The sequence below is a fragment of the Nuphar pumila genome, chromosome 5, assembly GCF_984573655.1.
Source record: "Nuphar pumila chromosome 5, dmNupPumi1.hap1.1, whole genome shotgun sequence".
NCBI lineage: Eukaryota > Viridiplantae > Streptophyta > Magnoliopsida > Nymphaeales > Nymphaeaceae > Nuphar > Nuphar pumila.
The window spans coordinates 134,582,534-134,605,141 of NC_143253.1; the positions used below are offsets into that span (position 1 = coordinate 134,582,534).

Genomic DNA, 22,608 nt, shown 5'->3' on the forward strand with positions numbered 1-22,608 from the left:
ATTATTTAGGGTATGTATATATGAAGCATAGTGACAAACGATTTTAAAAAAACTCGTGAGAAATTAAAAAAAAAATCATAAATCTCGTGTTTTTTTTGGCAAAATATTGGCAATAAAAAAATATAAAAAATAATTTTATAAGAAAATATTAATAAAAAATATTTAAAAACTACATGAATTTTTCACGATAAATATCATGTGTAAATAACAATATTTATGTTTTTTTAATAAATCTCATGATATTTTGAAAATCTCCAGAGAAATTGCCGTTTTAAACTTTCAGGCAATTTCTCGTGATATTATTGAGAGATTTTTTATAAATCTTGCGATATTTGTCACTAGGGTATGAAGATGCTCTAGATGTAGAGGATGCAATCACATTGCACAGTTTGAGTGTACTGGCACACCTACTGAACAATCGGGATCAGGCCATCTCTTGAGTACAGCCTCAAGATGTTGGGCAGATCAGGTTCAGCGGCACACTAAAGTGTGAAATGTGATCGCACCTGATATGCCGTACGAGATGAAGGATGCCATATCAAACCCTATTGCTTCCAAGATGTATCTTATTGCTTTAATCGGTCAGTCCACCTAAAGAATGAGGTCGCAGACTAATCGGAACTTACTTGATAGGGAGGCAGGCTCATTAAGTGTCTCTCTCTCTCACAGATGGGTTGTTCCTCGGTCACTTTCTTGTGATCAGAAAACAAACACAGATTTTAAAATACTGAGAGTTAGGGTTAGGTTTTTTATGGTTCTTAATTTCCTAAACTAGACCAAACATATTTGAGAAATCATTGTAAAATCGTGTTTCACTTCAAGGTGGAGTCTAACCCAAAGGTTGGTCCATGTTCCTTTTTAAATCATGTACCATTATGGCATGTGGCTTCCCTGTTTGATTTCTTGGCTTTGTTGCATTCCGTTGTTCTCAAAGTTTTTCTTTGGTAATTCAGTTCTTGTCTTTTGAGTAAGGGTGTCGGGTTTGGTTTGGACCCAGGTGGAACCAGACTTGGCCCCAATTTCTACGGATGTTGTAATGTCCACTACTAAATCAATACTAAATAAGGAGGGTGATGGTGACGTAACTGGGTCCATCATTTTGGCTATCTTAGGCATGAGTGTCTGAACTTCCTCAAGACACATGACTGGTAGGATTAGGATGATGAATAGGTTCAATTGTAGGGGCCAAGTTTTCTGTAGTGCACATAGGTAAGACCGTAGGACACGGTCAACTCATGAACCGTGGTCTCATCATTAGGTAAACTAGATGCCAGATTGATCACTAGTGATCGGGAGGTTTACACCAGCATAGAGGAAATTTGTTTCATCCAACTTTACATGTCTAGATATGTATGTCTTGTTGGTTATGGGATCTAGAGACAAATAACCCTTGTATTGTGTACCCAACAAAAATACAAGGTCTTACACTTTTAAAAAAAAAAATTGTTGTTTCGGATTGAGGTTGGATCTGACCAGATTCGGGTCCCCCCCCCCCCCCCCCTCCAATGCTATTTAAACTCCGGGGGGGGGCGCAGGTTTCTTTTTAACGCAACCCCCCACCCCCCTGAGCCTGCTCCGCTCTTCCCTGAGAACCCCCCCCCTCCTCGCCGGAGCTTCGCTGGAGGTGCTGCCTCCCTCAGGTATGTGTCACTCTCTCTTCTCTCGTGTCTCCCTATTAACCCCAGGCCGAGGAGGGGTGTCGCCCCTCCTACTCTCTCTCTCCCGTTTCCCTATTAATGCCAGGCAGGAGGGCGCCGCCCCTCCTGCCCTCTCTCTCATCTGTTGCAAGCAAGAGGGCACCACCCTCCTGCCCCTCTCTCTCATCTCCCTGTTAGCTCACGACGGGAGGGCGCCGACCCTCCTGGCCTCTCTCATCTCCCTGTTAGCTCACGAAGGGAGGGTGCCAGCCCTCTCCCATCTCCCTTCTAGTATCACGGTAGGAGGGTGCCACTCCTCTTGCCCTCTCTTGTTTCTCTCTGGCCCTTCTCCTTCCCCTGTGCCTTGCGCATGGTGGTGGGAGGCCACCCGAGCCAGGGTACCCCTAGGACTCGGGTGGAGGGATGGGCTCGACTGAGTCGAGCCCACCTTTTGCCCTACTCCCTCTCTCTTTTTTGCTCACTTTTCGGCAAGCCAAAAGTGTGCAGACTTGGCTCAGTCGAGTTTTTCTACCCGCCTCTTGTATCGAGCCCGGCTCGAACTAGGTTTGGGTTCGACCCCTACGACACAAACGTTGCTTACTCATTAAATTAAAATGGATACATCATTTCTTTTGTAGTGCAATAAAATAATTTTTAATGCACCCCATTGGCACAATGGATGTGACACACGCACCAAGGCACGAGCCCTTGAAAACCTATGCTAAGAATCATCAGCAAGTCCGACCATCTCCAATGTCGAAGAAAGTTATATGCGAGGATAAATGACATAATACTTCTAACTTATATATATATATATATATATATGCTTTTAAACTCAATGACGTAGTTTTGCGTATTCTTGTCCATTTAAAATTTATGTCATTTACTTTGCCACCGCACTGTTATATGCACAGGCTACTGCTTACATAATTTATTTATCTGATGTATGGTTTGGTACATCATGCATCGCTTATGTAGTTTATTAGCTCGATGTGTGGTTTCAAATATCAAGTATGGCTTTATGTTGTTTACTTTGCCGCTGCACTGTTATATGCACAGGCTACTGCTTACATAATTTACTTAGCCAATGCACGATTTCGTATATTGTGCACTGTTTATGTAATTAATTTAGCTGATATATAGTTTCGTACATCGTGCATGACTTATGCAATTTATTTAGCTTGATGTATGGTTTCACATATAGAGTCTAACTTTATGTCATTTATCTTGCCACAGTGTTGTAATATACACATGTTTATGTTTTGATATCTTTGTAAGGTACACAATTTTACATACTCCTGCCTACTTTGCATTATGCTTAAATTTAAAGATGCAAATTTGTGCATATTTGCCAAGTCTTTAAAGAAAAATGAGATTTCACATGCAAAATTCTAAAGATTATAATATTCGTTGTTTCGAAAAGCAAAAATGAATATTTGGCGTTTGCATATTCGCAACCAAGTCTTTCCCTCAACCTTGCGTAACGAAAGGGCTTCGACTGCGTAGCCCTAAGTGGTACATACAATCATTTGTTTTGATATCTGAAATGACTTGGATATCTCCGGCCTAAATCACAAAACTTTAAGATTTTTAAAGAATGTTGGGGTTTCTTTCTAAGAAACCGATACCCCTCTCATCTTAACGGTACTATCAGATAAGCATGACATGTTAGTACTATGATGATTTGATGAGAGGTTTATGGTAACCTCGTAGCGTGCAAATACACAATGATGAAAAAAAATTACATAAATGATGATAATCGCCTTCACAGGCAAGATGCTCAAGTTGGTTTGAAAGATCAGAGCATGTAGAATGAGTCGTCAGTTAAAATAGAACCTGACATACTCATTCGTCTCTTTGGTTCTATCAAGAGAGAGGATGTGATAGTACAAAAACTCTATTAGATAGGTTGCTAACAACTACGCTCCTCGAGTAGCAATTGACTCGGTATCCTCGGTCATCGGAGTTAGGGGATGGGGCTACCAAAAATTATCCTAGGTGGTAGATCCTATAGACTTCTGCAGAAGTTGGATGCATACCTTGGTAGGAATTTTTTTGAAGAATTTTCTCTCAGTCATTGACCGTCCTCTTAAGAACGAACTCAACTAGTTGTTCGGGGTATCAAAATACATAGAATAACAAACCTCTGGGCAGTTTTAGTTATTTCTACGTTTGTCCTGTGTGTACCCTCAAGATAGATAATATCAAAATACGGTTATCATATTTATTTTACTTATTTTGACTTGCAGATCACGAAAGGAACAACATATATGTTATTCCTATTTTGAATTATTATATCTTTGCACCTACCAGATTTTTATCAATCTGACCCGTTTCATGGGTACATGTGATGATTATGTCATAATGACAAGCGATAGCACGATGACGTGATGATATCAAGATGAAACTCTTTTCCTAACCTTTCGCTCCTGATGACGTTTTGTAATTTGGTATAAGGGTTTTTTTGAAACTCCACTTTTCATGTAAACTTTAATTATTAAAAACCTCATTTTGAATCTATATGGTTTCAATGATTGTATGAAGATACACATCTGTTGTGTAAAGGAAAGTTCGCCTGTAATGCATACATGGTCTGTTGACTTGTCATTTCAAATATCATTTTTTGCTGAACTTCTATTTTAAACTTTAAAAAAGGAATGATTACAAAGCTTTCAAAATTTTCTTAAAAAGTTACAAGTCCAGGATTTGGAGGCATTACAAAATATGCCTTTAAAAAAAATTGAGTTGCAAATATCAGTTTCACTGAAAAAATTAGAGTTTCGCTAGAACAATGTTTTAGCAAAAGGGTAAAATCATCAACAATGCCCTCAAATTCTGGAAAAATTGGGTGGATAGGTAAGTGAAGAATATTGCAATATTATGCAAATAACATTATTCTCATGAGTAGTATGTTCATTTTTTATTTTTTTAAATAACATAAAAAATTAATTAGCTTCAGTTTTTTTACTTTTTTCTCAATTAACATTTAGGTTTTTGATTTTTTAAATGAGATGAAAATGATTGTACTTCACCAGTAATTTAACATATTTTCCAAAATGTTCTACAATTTTATATATTCTCTCTATGTCCAAAATCACAAATAAGTAGCTTTGAAATATCCTTTTTACTCTTTGCATGCATTAAACTCATGAAGTTGCGTGAAATGTCGCTCATTTGTCAGGTGTCGCATACTTCTACATAAAATGCAGTCCACACTTTTTTTTTGCAGACTTTATGAAGTTTGCGTAATAATATTTGAGACGAATAAAATGAGAAAGTTTGCATATACTTTATGCAAACTTGAGAAAGTTCACACATATTTTAGGCATACTTCCTCAAGTCTGCATATATTTTATGCAGACTTGAAAAAGTTTGTATATATTTTATGCGGACTTGTAAAAGTTCGCATAAAGTATATGCCGATTTCTTAAAGTCTATAAAATATATGAGAACTTGAGGAAGTTTGCATATATTTTATGTGGACTTGAGGAAGGACTTGAGGAAATCCACATAAAATATATATAAACATAGGCGAGGATGAGAAAGTTCTCATATATTTTATGCAAACTTTCTCAAGTCCGCCTATATGCAGTCTTCCTCAAGTTTGCATATATTTTATGCAAACTTTTGCAAGTCTGCCTATATTTTATGTGAATTTCCTCATCCTCACCTATGTTCATTGTTTGCATGCTTAGGAAGAACAATATGTCATCAAGATGACATTTCTCTCAAACCGTTTATAAGATCAATGTGATCTTGGTGGCAGTGGAAAACTAACATTTCGATCTGTCATTTTTTTTCTATTTTTTTTTAGATTTTTGGTGCAGGTGTCAAAAAAATAGCATAGAATAGACAAAAAATGCGCAACCCTGGAGGGTGTAGAACATGTTTTTATTTTGGTTTTGAAACTAAAAAACAGGTACCCTAGAGGGGTTTTAAATTCTGACTCAAAACATAAAAGCTATAGGCATGTGTCTTTGCTTTTCAATAACTATAAAAACACAAGTTTTTGATATTTGATAGGGTAATTTTCGATATGAGAATAGAGATTGTTTTGTAAAAAGCAGTCACATATTTGGGAGGAAGTTCATATATATATATATATATATAAGAGGATAAAAAGGTATAAATCCAAATATTTATGAATTTGGACATGACAAGAATATAAAAAATTCTATGATTTTTTAAGAAAACATGTCAAATTACCCGTACAATACGGTCATTTTTTAAATATTTAGTTAGGTACATCTATGTTCTTTTAATCAACACTAAACATGATTCCACATGTTTGATTTTAGTTAAAATTTTAGAGGTTTTGTTATTTTTTAATTAGCATATATATGAATTATGTTTGTTAGAAATAATTTTTTGATTTAGTTTTTTTTAAATAACATGCATATTTAATTAGGTTTTAGGTTTTTTTTCCAAGTAGCATTTAGAGTTTTTTATTTTAGTTACCAACTTTTACATGAATTTTCAAGTGGATGAGATCGGTCGAGTGGTCTCCCTACACATTTTCTAACTTAAACGGAAGGGATGGGGAACTAGCTTCACCCACCCACCCAATGAGCAAGAGTGACCCATCTCTCCACAGCAACTGGCAAAGCAACTCCCTTTGTGCTATGACCTCCTTCAGTCAAAAATCTGATAAAACAGAATCCATCATCATTTCTATTAGTTCTGCCCCACCAAATCCAATTCTATTTTGGTAGGTGAAGGGGGTACAACTACTCTATTGATAGTTCAGTCGGAACTCAATCCAGCTTTTGGCTTCTATTCTCGCTGTTGTTATCAGTATTAGAAGCGGCTAACTATTGACTATTGCGGGGGAATCGACGCCTTGGATCTTTCCATGATTAAGTGGCTAAATTGCTGGCATAGTGAATCAAAAACATGTTTTATGGAGGGTCTTGAGTTTGTTCCAGTATTTAATGAGGTATTCTATTTTTTTTTAATCCACATTATATATGATTCCACATGTTTGATTTATTTGGAGCTTTAGGTTTTTTTTTCCAGCTTATATATATGAATGTTGTTTCCTAAGATTTAAGGTTCTCATTTGTTTTTTTTTTAAATGGTATAAATGTTTAGTTATGGTTTTAGGGGTTTTCTATATCTTTCTTTTAATTACTATTAAGCATGAATCTTTGATTAATCAATAACGAATGCATAATTTTAGTTAAAATATTAAGTGTTTTGTTTTTTTATCAATACCATAAACGCATAATTTATGATTTTATGAATTAGGGTATTGATTTAAGGTGTAAAAGTTATGCTTTAGAATAACTGTTTTTTTTAAACGTTAGTACAATGTATTAAGAATTATTTTTTCATTTCACTGCACATTTGTGCCAAACCTAGTTCAGATTTTTGGCTCCTTCCCTGCCTAATAGTCTGGTGGATTTCTTCTTTAGTAATTCAATAACGTTTGGACATAAAAAAGAGCAGGGGAGGAAAAAGATCGGCAAGATGATGCAGTTGGGATCTTGTCAAGCAGATGAAGATGATGTACCAGCAAGCTTTCATGCTCCCATTGATTCTGCCAAGCCGTGACAAAAGTTTAAAATGACAATTATTCTGCAGAAATTTAATTTTTTCTGACATTTACAAATTTGCTTTTATGCCTTTATCTCTATAGAATGATCAAATAATAAAATAAAAATAACCCATGAGAACTATGGTAACCCATAAAGGGGAAAAGTAAAAACCGGGATATGTAATAACTTTCATGGTTTAATGATGTTTTTGTCTAAAAAACAATAATATAGCAATATGTTCAACGTACTTCAACATATTAAAGGTTTAAAATGTCTGTCAAAATATTGTTGTTTCATTTTCTACATAAAGATGTATTTATTTACCTATATGGTTACAGCTTCACGGGCCTACTTTTATAGGCCAGTGCGAAGCGACAGTCCTTTCTTATCGCCACAAGCCTTTTGAACGCTCGCTTACCGTTGCAGAAGCTTTGATAACTGAGAGTGCAAGAGAGCTAGAGAATAGAGAGAGAGAGAAATCACAATCACTCGAAAGCAATCACAACGAGGATGAACAAAAGTAAGCTCTTCACATTTGCATTCATTCATATTTTTGTTCGAGGGCTCATTACAGTTCTATGAGCTGACCCTTCAGGGTATTTATCAACCTAAACCAAAGTACATGGGTGGCCTGGAGAAAATTACAAGTGACTCGACACTTTACATCAATTCTCAACCAAAGTAAAACAGACTCTAGACACAACTGTACAAAGTAGGTCGTAGGGCTCTTCTTTAAATCATGCACCGCCCTCGGCGCCATTTGTTTCATGGTAGGCTCTGACTTCGGCTGAATAACTGCTTTTCATTCAGAATGCTGACTCCTTAGTCAGATTTGTTGTCTCCTCCCACTGTACCAAATACTTTTTTGCTTTGTCCAAGTAGTTGACTTTGTGGCGAATGATCTTGCTGAGACGCTTCTTGACCTGTTGTGTTGTTGGGGTCCTTTGCAAGATAGGAGATGGCATACTACGCTTCTTGAAATGTATGTCTCACTAGTAGAGCCTACTTGACTCATTAATTTGACGTCCACCACCTGCAAGACTTTAACAAGATCCAACCCATCAATTTCCCAAATTAACACCATTAAAGATGTACTTGGACTATGATAGTTAGTTTAACCGAATATGAACCAATTTCATGAAATTCTACCGAATACTTTTGGGCGTTTTACAGTGAAAAAGAGAAACTTAGCGGATTTGGGCTTCAGTTCTATTGAATTCATAGTCCAACAAACCCTAAATTGAAGCAAAAGAGAGAGAAACAAAAGAGAGTCTATTGATTTCAAAAGTAGGGGTCATACTAGACAATTATAAATTACATGATTTTTTTCATCAAACGGTATTATGTAAAAAAGATATCACTACACAATAACAGCTGAAAAGAGAAACCTCCATATGTTTAAACAATAGTTGAAAATGTCTATTAAAAAATTTCACTGCCAGTTCGAGCACATACTCAACTAACCTAACAGGTTCAGCCTATAAGACCCACTAGTTAGGTTCATCTATACATAATTAGGGATGGCAGTGGACTTGGGGAAAACGGGGCCCCGCCTTTCCCTGTTTGGACCGAGGATGGAGGACATGAAACGGGGATGGAGGTTAAAATTAAAACCCGTGTGGGGATGGACTCATGCTTTCCCTCGCCCCGCCCTGCCCCTTCTTTAGAGATGTCAGTGGACCGAGGGAAAACAAAGCCCCGCCCCGCCTCACCCCGTTTGGACCGGGGATGGAAGACATGTAACGGGAATGAAGGTTAAAATCAGGCAGGGATGGAGGGTAGGATTTTGAGACCGGGGCAAGGCCGGAGAGACCTTGACTCCCGCCCCCGCCCCGGTCCACTGCCATCCCTATCCATAATAAGATCCAACACATATCAAGAAAATTAATGACCTAACAATTTTTTTTCGCTAGCGTGGCCAGCCGGATAGTTGTGAGGGTGCTGAGATGAAGGCGCCAAATCAAACCCCACTAGCACACAAGTGTGTCTGTAGCTTTTAGAGGTGAGGTGGGTCATGTAAGGCAGGGTGGTAGTGGGGCCCCACCTGAGGTTTTTGCTTCACGGAGGGTTCCTCATTATTTCATTTTCTTTTTTTACAAAAGTATACCTATCTTTCTGCATTATGTGCAACAAGATATCTCCATACTAACTAAAAGATGACGAAAACCAATATCGTTCATATACCACAAACTTCAACCCATATTTCAACGATGTATATCTTCAGTATTTTTATGCATGATTCTCATCGTCTTAAAGGATCGGATTTGGTACTACAAAAGATGATTAAACATGCACATCTACCCCCACAATAAAGCTCAAGGACTTCATCAGTGTGAGAGTCTAGCGAGTTCATGTAACTCACATAATACCAGAGATACGTTTGTTTCATGCCCTTTCTTTTGAAAGAGGCTTTCATATGAAATAGTCTCTTTTCTACAAAGAGTGAATGGAAAAAAATAGTGGGACCCATATCATAAATGCACAAAAACAGGTTCATAACCCCCACCCTTATAAGCATTTTCCCTCCAAAGTGGCCCTTTCAAAGGAAAGAGGCTTCCCTTGATTGGGTGTGTCACAGACACCCTATGAAACTATAATCTGACCTGATAAAGAATCAAAGAGCTTGGTCCAACGGCGAATGGATCAGATATGAGGCACCTCCAACGGTAACTTGAAGGGCGGGGGGATGGGCGGCGCTGTTGTTTCACGCTCTTTCCTAAGAAGCCATCTTTCATAGAAAAGAAAGCCTTTTCTCAGGAAGGTGAGATAAGAAATCTGTGGTGACGTCCCCGTAATATATGAAAAAGAAAGAACATATTTCCTATCAAAATGATTTGACACCTCCCCCTTGGGGAAGCACTTTCCCTCTTGGCCCTCTCTTTCAAGGGAAATGGCCTCCCTGGGGTGGGGTGTAACAGACGCTTCTAAAAGCACCTCAAGAATGGAATGCCCATCATTTAGAGTTGATAAAATTACTTTCAAAGTCATTTGGTATGAGGATCAACAGCACCCAAGAAGTGGTATTGCAACACTTTTTAGTTTTTACTAAAGCAGAATACCATTGGTCAGATAACTCACTCCCATCATTCATCAGGTCTTTAATGTCATTCAAAAACAGCATTGTGTATACAAATAATAGAAGAAAAAGATCGACTCCCAGATACAAAAGTATGGAAATTTTTAATTTTTCAAGGAAATCAGAAAACAGAAAAACAGTCTTGATAAGACAAAAGGATTAAAAAGAAAATCTCTCCACCCTCTTCATCATCTTTTAACGGTACTGAGACACGGAAACCAAGGGTTTCAGGGTCAAATAAAATAACCAGAATCAAGTAGTCAATCTCTCTCAAGAAAGAACAAGAAGCAGAAGTAGATACAGTACTAAAGAACGGAAATGCAAACTTTAATAAAGCCAATGTCCTTAGCATTGCTGCGGAAGCATTGCCTGCAGCACATCAATCAGCCCATATTTCCTGATCAATGCAAGTGGATTCCCGCATACTCGACTGAAACAGAAAGTTATTCATAACTGTCAATACAAAGCAGTCATAATGAGGCACCGGTTACATAAATTATGTCAAAGGTTCCCACAAATGGAAAACAGAGCCCTATTATCATCTTGCCAGGTTATAAGAAACACCTATACAATAAAATTCATTCCTTTGTCTTACAAAAAGTCGCGGTAATCAGAAGTCTAAACTGTACTACCATCAATTTAAGGGAAACTTTCCACCACACTTCAGTGCAGTTTGCTTCTTGCATACACAGGTTTAACTTGAAATAAAGTATATAGTTTGATTCTAGTATACAATAGTTTTAACTTATCATGAAGTATACGGTATGCTTCTTGTAGATCGTAATTCTAATTTAACATCTGGAATATATTGTAAGACGTGAATATCTTCATACTTGAATGGCAATTTCACTATACTTTGCGCAGAGAGAGAGAGAGAACTCTTCCTTTCCTCTAATCCATTGTGGCATGGATGGAAAAAACAAATAATAATTAAAGAAAAACAGAAATAACGAAATGTAAAGACAAATATTATGGATTCAGTATATGCAAAAAAGATCTAGTAAAAGAACATAGAACAGAAAAACAGTAATGGATGATAAGTATGTAACAAATCGACAAAGAAATTAAAATTTACTAGTGTAATATAAGAGGTTAAAAGCAAAAACAAGAATGTCAATATTTTAATGAAAAAAACGAAAATTAAGAAAAAGGAAAAGAAGATAGAAAGATTTGAGCAAAAAAGAATATGACAAAAAAAGATATGAACGTAATAAGAAAAAGACTTCAGTCAGGTAAATAATCTAGATCCAAATAAAAAAATGTGATTAGAGAAATGATAACAAACAAGACCAACATCTGTGAAGTTAATTCAGGCAAGGAAATTTCTTAAAGAAATAATTTTTTTTTTTCTTAAGAAACACGTGTTACAAAACATGTCAAAATATCTGAAAAAATAATCTAATAATATATGCCATAAAACAACATGAATGTGTTTTTTTATCATTCATGTATTCCTTCATTTTTGAAAAACTCAAAAAAACAAAATTAGGAATTTACAATCTCTCTCTTACTGGTGACAATATGAAGGTATCTTAAGTTAGGCTGGAACTGGCCAAACAAAACACTGTTCAGACACAATTTTGACCATCCAACCCTTGGAATAAAGTGTGTTCTGCTTTTCTGTCACACAGGAGCCAATACATTTCCCCTTGAAGTAGTTGATAGTTCAACAGAAAAAACAAGAATCCTGAGTTCAAGTCCAGACAGTTGCATGTGCCACACACATGAGCAAGACTGCTTTTATCCAATCAGACATTGGACCAAAGCACCATAGCACAAATCCAATCAGAACGAGGATGATTGCCACATGCAGCCCTAAATTTATGCAATCAAAGGCACAAACTGGGCGGCCTTGGAACCAACCCAATACCTAGGAAACGTTACCTCAGCACTAATACCAAGCAAACACTGTGGGAAGGTCTAGGCAACCTAGGTAAATCTCTCATAGTGAAAATATAGGTAATTTTCTGTATTTTCATCTTAGAAAAAATGAGTCCATACTAGTTAAAAATAGATAGTCTTTTGCCACCTCATTTATTTTCTACAGCCTGCACATATGGATGGATCATAAGTCTGGTAAAACTGAAAAATGAAAAGGAGCACTTTGAACAGTTGATGTATCCAAAGTAATGAACAATAATTTGAGAATTATTTCGTTAGTGTGAGTTCAGTTCAAAACTGCACCATCCCTTTATATATGCCCACAAAGTAATATTCATATAGTGCATTAATTAGTCTGGTCCAAGATGCTAAATGAACCACATAAAATGCAGCTGCTATACCATGTTCCTTTTGTTAAGCCTCCTTGACCAGTTCCTCCTTTTCACCTGAATGCACCGACATTTGATTCAACAAGCATCCATTTAGAAGATGCATTTCAGGAGCCAAATCTGAAACCTATGAACAACAAATCCAAAAAAATAAAAGGAAAAAAAGAGAAGAAAAAAATGAAGACCTAGACAACACCTATGGTTTCAAGTCCAGTGACATGCTACTCCTGCTCAAGTATGTGGAACTATGCTCAAATCAACTCTACCAAGTTCCATAGTCCGATGGGCCAAGCCGACCTGGTCCACCATGGGCAGGGTTTGGGCAAAGGTTTTAGGCCCAGGACCGTTAAGTACTGGGTCAAAACCTGGCCCGTTATATACGTGGGCCGGGCCTGGGCTGGCCCGCAGACTACCAGGCCAGCTCGATAGCCTGAGTTATTTATTAAAATTTTAATAATATAAAAATTTAAAAAATAATTATTGCATAATAACTTGGTAACTATTATTATTTACCTAATTAGTTACATTAATTTTATGAAAACTAGAAAGATAATTAATTGGGTGCATAGGAAGAAAAGAACTTGTTAATTAATGCTATTTACAAATGAATTTGGGCCAGGCCGGGCAGGATCCGGACCACTTCACATTGGTCCGTTGGGTCAATGGGCCAGTCAAACCTGAGACCATTAAGAACCGGGCCATCTCCGGGCCGGACTGCAGTTAAAGCCCGGCGGCCTGAGCTCTAAACGGGCTCGTGCCAGCCCAATGCCCACCCATACCCATCACATCTTGAAAATTCGTTTTGTCCGGAGCATTGGACTAATGATCACCTATGACTTCTATGTCCCATTGGTGCTACGTATAGTCTTATTGGCACATACCATGGTAGGGTTTCAATTGGGGAAACCTGTGGCTGGATGGGATCCTTTGCAACTAGACCGATAGGCGAGGGATGCCAAGGCAAGCCACATTGAAATCTAAGTTTCTCCCCTATGGTTTGAACCAAATGTTGTTGCAGCTCACGACTCAACGGCCTCATCACATTTAGGGCCCCACCACTTTAGGGTCCATTTCCCAATGAGAATCAAAATCATATGAATCGGAATCACAAGGGAGGTAGATAAGAGGATGATTCTCATGGCAAATGAGCAATGGGCTCTCATTTGCAAAGGAAATGAGAAATTGATGTCTCATGTTTAGACATGAGCAAACGGAGCAATATGAGAATCATTCTCATTTGTGTGAGAGAATGATTCTCATGGGTGCCCTTAGTCCAGTTTGCTGAAGCAGTCTCGTAGGCTGGCCCAATTATCAATGACCATTTAGCGTATTTTCAATATATTTGAACTTTAAACCTGCGGATTGCAAGCCAAACACTTCACAGATTTGCTATACATTGCCCTTTGTGATGTAGAACCTGACTTCACAACCAGGCAATCATTTTCCAATTTTTACTGACAGCAGTATGTTTTCATTCATCCTATTTCCATTTATCAGAAAATTTCTCTCCATAATTTAAAGGATCTAACCACCTAAAGGCGACCAAACTTGTGCGCAAATGCAGTTTTTTTGTACGGCAGTGACCAGGCATTCACAGATCAGTGATCCAGCTAGCAATCTAAACCAAATAAATTGCTGCATGTTCTACAGAAAGTAGGATCTACCAGCAACTTTGAAGGTGGATTGCCAGTTTTAGCAGTTTGTAGACAAAAAGATGGTCGTTGCAGCCATTACAGAAATCTGGTTGGTCAGTGACTGCTTTTTTACAGTCAAATATGGCACCGGTCACCAATATGCATATATTTTTCACAGGCATCAGCAAGTTCTATGCTTCTCAGTGTGTAATATAAACAGGAAAATGCCACCTGCAACAGAGACATTTAGGGATTCATATCCCCTTGTCATTGGAATGCTTATCAGCTCGCAAACGTTCTTGGATTCCTCAGATAGACCATGTCCTTCACTTCCAAGAACTAAAGCCAAAGGTTTATCTTGCAAAAATAATGCAAGTTCACTCGAGAGTGAAAGCGAGGTTTTCTTATTTCCTGAGTTGTCTGGATGCCCTGCCAACACTTTCATCTGAAACCTGCTCCTCAATGATTCCAAATGCATCCACTGCCCAGAAACTACTGGAATTTGAAAGCAAGATCCTCGGGATGCACGGATGGCCTTCTCATTGAATGGATCACAGCAACCAGGAAGCAGAAAAACTCCATCCTAGAGGTAATCCAGCACAAACAAGTCGATCAAATCAAGCCATTTTGTTTTTCAAATTATTAGTGCCATCGGTTTGGCAAAATTAAATATATAAATAGTGCCTTCATTCACATGATGGATAAGAGCTTACCCATCTGAAGGCCATGGCAGTTCTCAGTAATGTGCCAAGATTACCAGGATCCTGCAGTAGACAAATTCAATGAAACACAATAACTCAACCTAATATTATCGTCCTTAGAAGGAATACCACAAAAGTCTTCACAAGACAATCAGAAAGGTGGAACAATCCTTAACTGTGACAACTTTGTGATTAGATTCCAATAATCTCAAAAGAGCAAGCTGGGACAAGCAAAGGTGATCAGTGTCTGGTAGAACCAATCTCAAAATAATCCGTGAAACATTTCTCAGAACTTAATGAGGTATAAAAGACCTGGTTCATTTGAAAAAGTCGTAAGTATTTTGATCTCTGAAAAGCAGAACACTCTTCAAATCTTTATTTAGAAATACTGCAGTTATAAATCAGTAATTTTTACTCATAATATATAGATATTGATTCAGTGGTGATACTCATTATTATTTTTACCCTATTTACTTTTTACTAACAATCATAAGTTAAATATGCAATTTTTTTAATGATTCATTATATTCTCACTATAATTGTTCATATTACACTAAAATTTATTAATTCTAATTTTATTTTTATTATGAGATTTACCCAATTACTGTTTTGAACTTCTACCTGTAACAGAATTATACTCTAGTTTCTGTTTATTCCCAGACAACAGTTTGGCTATCAAGATGAGAAAAGAAAAGACATCCAGAAAAATAGAAAATGAAAAGAAACAATTACCTGAATCCCATCAAGTACCAATAGCCGACGCAATGTTGGAAACAAATTTTGAAAATCAACTTCTTCTTCATTGCTGCCAATGTCATAGAAGCTGTTAGGTATCTTCAAAACAGCAGCAGCTTCAATGGAATCAACGGATTGAACTCCAGCAAGTTTCTTCATCACAGCAGGGCTGACACTAACCACACGAGTGAACGAGTCAAGTAGTTCTCTGGGTATTTTGGAACAACCATCTAACAGCAGTAGACAATCCAATATATTTGTTTCCTCATCCTTTATCCCATGAAACATGAGCATTTCTCTGCACAGACATGAGATATTTTCAAATTCATAACAAACATATGCATGCTTGAAAATAGTCTTCTAAAGAAAACTAGGTGCAATAAACATGTAAGTTTTAGCTACATGCGGTTCAGAACATTACAGACAAAGACAACAGAGACCTGGCATTCACAAGTAATGAAAAGTAAACTCACACAACGGCTTCAACAGAACAACTTGTATAGGTTAAACCTATGTCACATAAGTGTGGGTGCGACACAGCAGTTTCAAAAAACTTGGGTGCGTATGTATGTATATATATATATATATATATATATATATATATATATATAATCACTAGAATATGAGAACTAGAAATTTGGGCATTTCCAACACTTTTTTTGCAAATCCAACCGCTTAGATGTGCTTGGCATGGTGAATTTGCTAGTAGCAATCAACCATTGGATCATGTATTTTTGATGAAAAATGCGATTTTTGAATGCTTGAATATTTATGAAGATTATGAGCCATTGATTTTAAAGCCTTAAAAAATTCTCGTTTCAAAATCGGATGATTCAAGGGCGAGTTCTTATAAAACCAAACATGTAGATCACATCCGTACGGTTAGATTCAAGAGAAAAGAACAAAAAATCTATGAAAATCACGGTTCACAAATTAGTTCTCATATTTCCAGTTCTCATATTCTAGTGACTCTCTCTCTCTCTATATATATGTGTGTGTGTGTGTGTATGTGTGCTATAGATAAAACTGGACTTGGGTAGGGTTAACTGAGTTCAGTTTTGGACAGAAATGGACCACGGTCCGGTTGACTGCACCTGGCACTGCGAAAGCCGTATCCAAACAAATATACATATATATATATATATATATATATATATATATATATATATGTGTGTGTGTGTGTGTGTGTGTGTGTGTTCTTTTGGTCCTCCCAGGTCCCAAACTTCAAGTTTTTTTCATTGGTGTAGCTTAGATGCATTATCTCTCATCTTAGACTGCAATGATAACTTCAGCTGGCCTTGTTTTGATTTGTATGCAATCCGAATCATATTAATGCTTGATGACCCTCTTCTGAAATTCGTTGTAATTGGCTGAACAATAGTGAGTAGCCCAATAATTTCTGTTTCGATGGTATTCAATGTTACATGTGTAGCTGCAGTGTGTACATGTATTTATGTATATACTATAGATAAAACTGGACTTGTTTAGGGTTAACTGAGTCCAGTTTTGGACAGAAATGGACCAAGGTCCGGTTGACTGCACCTGGCACTGCAAAAACCATGTCCATATATATATATATATATATATATATATATATAGTGTGTGTGTGTGTGTGTGTGTGTGTGTGTTCTTTTGGTCCTCCCAGGTCCCAAACTTCAATTTTTTTCATTGATGTAGCTCAGATGCATTATCTCTCATCTTAGACTGCAATGATAACTTCAGCTGGCCTTGTTTTGAGTTGTATGCAATCTGAATCATATTAATGCTTGATGCCCCTCTTCTGAAATTCGTTGTAATTGGCTGAACAATAGTGAGTAGCCCAATAATTTCTGTTTTAATGGTGTTCAATGTCATATGTGTAGCTGCAGTGTGTATACAACTATACGTATTTATGTATATACTATAGATAAAACTGGACTTGGTTAGGGTTGACTGAGTCCAGTTTCCAGTTTTGGACAGAAATAGACCAGCGTCAGGTTGACTGCACCTGACACTCGAAAGTCGTGTCCAAGCATCACACCCGTGTGGACGGGGGTGCATGATAACTCATGCGGTAAAAAACAAAGTATCAAATACATTGTAGGTGTCTAGGATGTTGACAGCACAGAATGCACTTCAAGTCAGGAACTCTGCACCCTCCCTAGCGAGTTTTTGCATGTGTGAGGAGCCATGATGAGTGCTCTGCTCTCAGCAGCAGGGGAGGCGCTTTAGTGTTCGCCCACGCCTTCGATGACTGCACCCAAGGGATCCCGACGCAAGAGATGGAGGTGCACCAAGGCACCCGAGCACCCTGCTATCCGTGTCTCTACTCAGCTGCAGAGGGCTGCAGCCTTTGTGTTGATTGGGGGGTGCCCAAAGCCTAACTGAAATGGCAGGGAGAATGCGAGGAAATGGAGGAGAATGAGATGACGTTTTGGAATTAGGGAAACTACTGCTACTGCTACTGCTACTACTACTACTACTACTACTACTACTACTACTACTACTACTACTACTTTATTAATTCTCAGCATGAGAGCAAAAAGGCTCTTTACAACATATTTATAGTTTCCCCCAGTTGAACCCTCTAAGGCGCAATTACACTCGCCCACAACCTACTTGACTAACATCACTTCAGCCCAACCTAGCTCACTTGCTATCAGTGCGACATGGGTACGTTGACCTTTTAGAAGAGTCCATGTTACATAGGGTTTAACTAAATTCAGGATGGTTCTAATTGCACATCATTCAACAGGCTAGCAACCATACAGAGCATAAAAATGGAAATGACAGCAGGTCAGCAGCCTTAGAAGTAAATCAAGTACTTTTCACATCAATGGTACTGCCTTCAAAATCAGTGTAAGAGTTCCAGCTTTACCTAGATGAGCGGAACCAGCATGGTATGACACTGAAACTTTTGAAATGGGACGTAGACATGATGTCATATAGAATAATCTCATAGCAGAAAAGTACCTAACATGCTTATGGCTATGATATATCCAGCACATACCCCAGAAGCACTTAACTTTGCTATTATTGAGAAAAATAATTTTGTGTTCGTCCCTGATAATGCCCACCTCACCCTGTTTGGCCAATTACCCACTAAAAACCTAGCAAGATTGCCTCAAGAAATCCCTCAAGAAAATATAACGAAGCTCTATTCATGCTATACATCCCATTCAAAATTAAGTTCAAGGTTGCATATGCTGCCCCATGCATGTCTCAAACATTGGCTGGTTATTTCTCTTCTGATGTCTACAGGCAATGCAGCCCAGATTTGTCAACCATGCAATCTATGGCCCATTTGAACTTCATCTTTAGCTGAGCCAGGTTTTGCCATCAAGTTGAATTCAAGTTCTGAAACATATTATTTGTTGAGATACATATAGCAGATGCCCACAAAATCCAAACTACTACTCAAATATCATAATTGGAATTTTTCTTCACATGATTGGTTTATCTGGCAATCAATTAACTTGGAGAAGGACCTGAAAGGCCATTTCCTTCATTTTCTGTTGATGCAATTAACTTGTTCTAGTTGAAGGTGCAAGCTAAGCCAAAGTTCAGAGTGCACATGCTATCAGAAATATTTTTAATAATTCCCTGCATGTTTTGCATCTCCCCACATTATTTAGCCCTATAAACCAGTCTCTAAGTCCAGAGCGCACATGCTATAAGGACTACGAGCATGGCCTTTCTACTGACGCAAATGATGCTCTCACACTCTACAAGCTTTTCAGGTACTTGTTCGAAATTGACAAATGTCAACCAAGATGATCTTAGGGCTGCCAACCTGCATGATCCTTGTTACTATAAATTTGGAATGAACCTTTCCTAAATGTATTAAACTCATAAAAGGAGATAACGTCAGTTATGTGGTTCAGTAAATTGTGTATCATTATGTTCAGAGGCAAATTCCACAATGGACCAATTCGCAAAGGCGGTTTAATTGCTCTTTTACGAGCCACATAAACTCAAAAGAAGGACCCCGCTGCCTAATGCATTTCCGCATTCTTTTGGAATCACAAAGTCTAATGACCCAAGTGACTGATCAGAATACTTCAACAACAACCAACCTTCTTTTCTTCTACTATGAGTTTTGTTTTTAGCCTTTTACTCAGCATTAACAAATGTGTCAAAGATCTCGAGCACTTTCAGTTCTCGAAAAGTTTTCTGAAGCTTCTTCTATCGTAATTGCCGCCGCTTCGAACATCATTCGTATCCAGTATGCTTCCACCCACATGGGCAATCATTGAAAATTTAAACCTGTATACCCTTTGAATCTGCTTGGTCAGATTTTCCCCCAAAAACGAATGTATCATAATCAAACCAAGTTACAACAACACCTACTGCTTGATGAATCTCTGGATTAAGTCATTATCACCGCACTCAACAATCATCTGAATCTCTTCCAATCTATTAAAACAATGTCGTAAAAGGTGAAAAATGAACAGACGCAAAAACTCGAGTAATCATTGAGTTCCAGAATAACCAAATGTAAATCTCTTAACCAAAGAAGAAAAACTAGAGAAAAAGAAAAAGAAAAAGAAGCAACCCCATTTTCTCAGATGGTAACACCAATAATGGAAAAGACGAAACCCCTGTTTTTTGGCAATTACAGAAAAGCCAATGTGGGAATCCACTAAAAGGCGGTCTCGTCTACAAATTCTGAAATAAAAGACCCTCCTATAAAATAGCAAGGCTATTCTTCCCTCACCAAAACCAACTCCAATCATTCCAATATACAAGAAGGGAAAGAAAGAAAGAAATCACCTGGAAGGGAAAGAAGAGAAGGAAATCACCTGATGGGTGTCGTTCCGACGAGGATGGCAGAGGCTGAGGAGCGACGATAGTTGGAGCTCTGGCGAAGCTTGAGGCAGTGTTTCACGAACGGGTTCGTGGGGCTCGAAATTGAGTCTATGTGGGCAGGGAGGCACTGTCCTCCTGCCACTTCACGTTTGGAAATCGATGTTAGATTGCATGAAATTTGAAGGCAGTTGCTCCTCATGGAAGACATGAACGCAGAGCCGTTCTGTAGGTATCAGGAGAGCTCAACAATTGACCAGCAGGAGTCCTTATATCTATCACATTTGGATTAACACTAAAAAAACGAGAGATAAAAAGAGTTGTTGACACTATCTCGTACCTAAAAATCAAGCTCCCGAATAGATAGGCGCCGATTAATTACCTTTTTTTCGGGTGCTCTATCAAACCAAAAGGATTTCACATTATATGCAGCGACCTGCCTGACAACTAGGGGTGTCAACGGGCCGGGTTTGGTTCGGACCCAGGTGGAGCCAGACTTAACCCGGGTATGGTATCGGCTTCGAACTTGGGTCTAATCTGGTTTACTATAAGAAAACCATAGCCGTACCCGATAAGAACTACATGAACCAGACTCATGAACCAGACTCGGTAAAACCATATTTCTTTATCATTTTTTCATTGAAAATTTGTGGGTCTTAATCGAAACTCAGGTCTGGTATAAAATTTCACAAACTCGGACCCTATTGGGTCTTCTTATTTATCACCATACTCTACCTAGTTTGGCATGCAAAACATTTCATGTTATTTATACATGAAACATACATTTTTTATATATTACTCTTAAAATATATATTTTTTGTATATATTACACTTAATTTTATAAAGATTTCGAGCCATTGATTTTTCAAACCCTACCAAAACCAGCCCACATGTCGGAATAGGACAATCACCAGCCAATTCATATGAAATCAAGCACATAGATCACATCTACATGATAAAAATTTTATATATATATATATATATATATTGTAGGTTTCAATTACCCTCTTGCGCAAGCCGAAGCGTGGCGACTCCCTTGGGGCAAGGGGTAAGTCCACAGAGTTTTACGCTGCCAGCACAGTGACTGTAAGTATGACAGGCAAAGCTAACGAGGCTAGGTCTCTGATCTTGAGGGTAGTTTCATGGTGTATATATAAAAAAAAACATTTTTTTTTGTCAAAGTTCGTAACATTGGCGCGATAGATCTGGTGCAAGAACCATTACATAAGGACTGCCTTGAACTTCTTACTGGGGAGGAAGGCTGTTATGCCAAGATCGACTTCTAACAGTTGGGATTTTCATTGGCAAATAGATGCTATCTATGTGGCAAATGGGAGGAGACAGTTTTCCACATTTTTATATCATGCCCAGTTGCACAACAATCTTGGAGTTTAATTTGTAGAATGTTTGGGAAATGGTGTATATTAAACGGAACTGTATAAGAAGCATTACATAAATGGGGTAGATGCCATCAGCCTTCAAAGATTCTTCATCAGGCATGGATGGTTGCATTCCAAGTTCACATTTGAAAATTATAAGGAATTCTGGATCTGATCATTTTTCAAGGAAGGAGGTTCTCAAGAAATCAGATTCGGCAGATGTGTTTCGCTCCACAAGGGAACATGTGCTAAGAGTCATAGTGACAAAAAGTTTTTATTGGCAATTTCTCATTTTTCAAAAACTCACGAGAAATTTCATAAATCTCACATTCTTTTCGGCAAAATCTCGGCAATAAAAAAAAATAAATTAAAAAAAATAAAATTTTTATAAGAAAATATTAATAAAAATATTTAAACATAAAAATACATGATTTTTTCCCGATAAATAGCCGTTTAAAACGTAAATAGCGCGTTTAAATCGTGGTATTTATGTTTTTTTCATAAATCTTGCGATATTTTGAAAATCTCACGAGAAATTGCAATTTTAAATCACGAGATTTTCATGATATTTGTCACTATGCTAAGAGTATGTAATGACACATACCATTTGATAGTTTGGAGATGGTGCTGTGCGGGCCAATGGATCCTATTACTTGTGAATTGGATCCAGATCAATACTTTTAGCGTGTATCGGGATCAATGGCAGGTAGGGTATGTAATTCGGGATGCTCAATGAGTCTTTTGAAGGCGGGCTGGTAAATTGATGATGCGTCCATTACAGAGAGAGAAATCAAATGTTGGATACGGATTTTGAACACTCTTTCTGCTTCGGCTAGTATCATACTGGAATCATC

At 37.7% G+C, this 22,608-nt stretch overlaps 1 protein-coding gene across 1 annotated transcript; it reads right to left on the bottom strand.

The window, feature by feature from the left end:
* Window positions 1-14,139: 14,139 nt before the first annotated feature.
* Window positions 14,140-20,617, bottom strand: LOC149838861 (tRNA/rRNA methyltransferase (SpoU) family protein). Its single transcript, XM_090007818.1, has 4 exons — window positions 20,372-20,617; window positions 15,588-15,888; window positions 14,868-14,918; window positions 14,140-14,737 (listed from the first exon to the last, which is right to left on the bottom strand). The coding sequence occupies exons 1-4, from the start codon at window positions 20,584-20,586 to the stop codon at window positions 14,336-14,338; spliced, it is 969 nt and encodes a 322-aa protein (XP_089863944.1). The 5' UTR covers window positions 20,587-20,617; the 3' UTR covers window positions 14,140-14,335.
* Window positions 20,618-22,608: the final 1,991 nt, after the last annotated feature.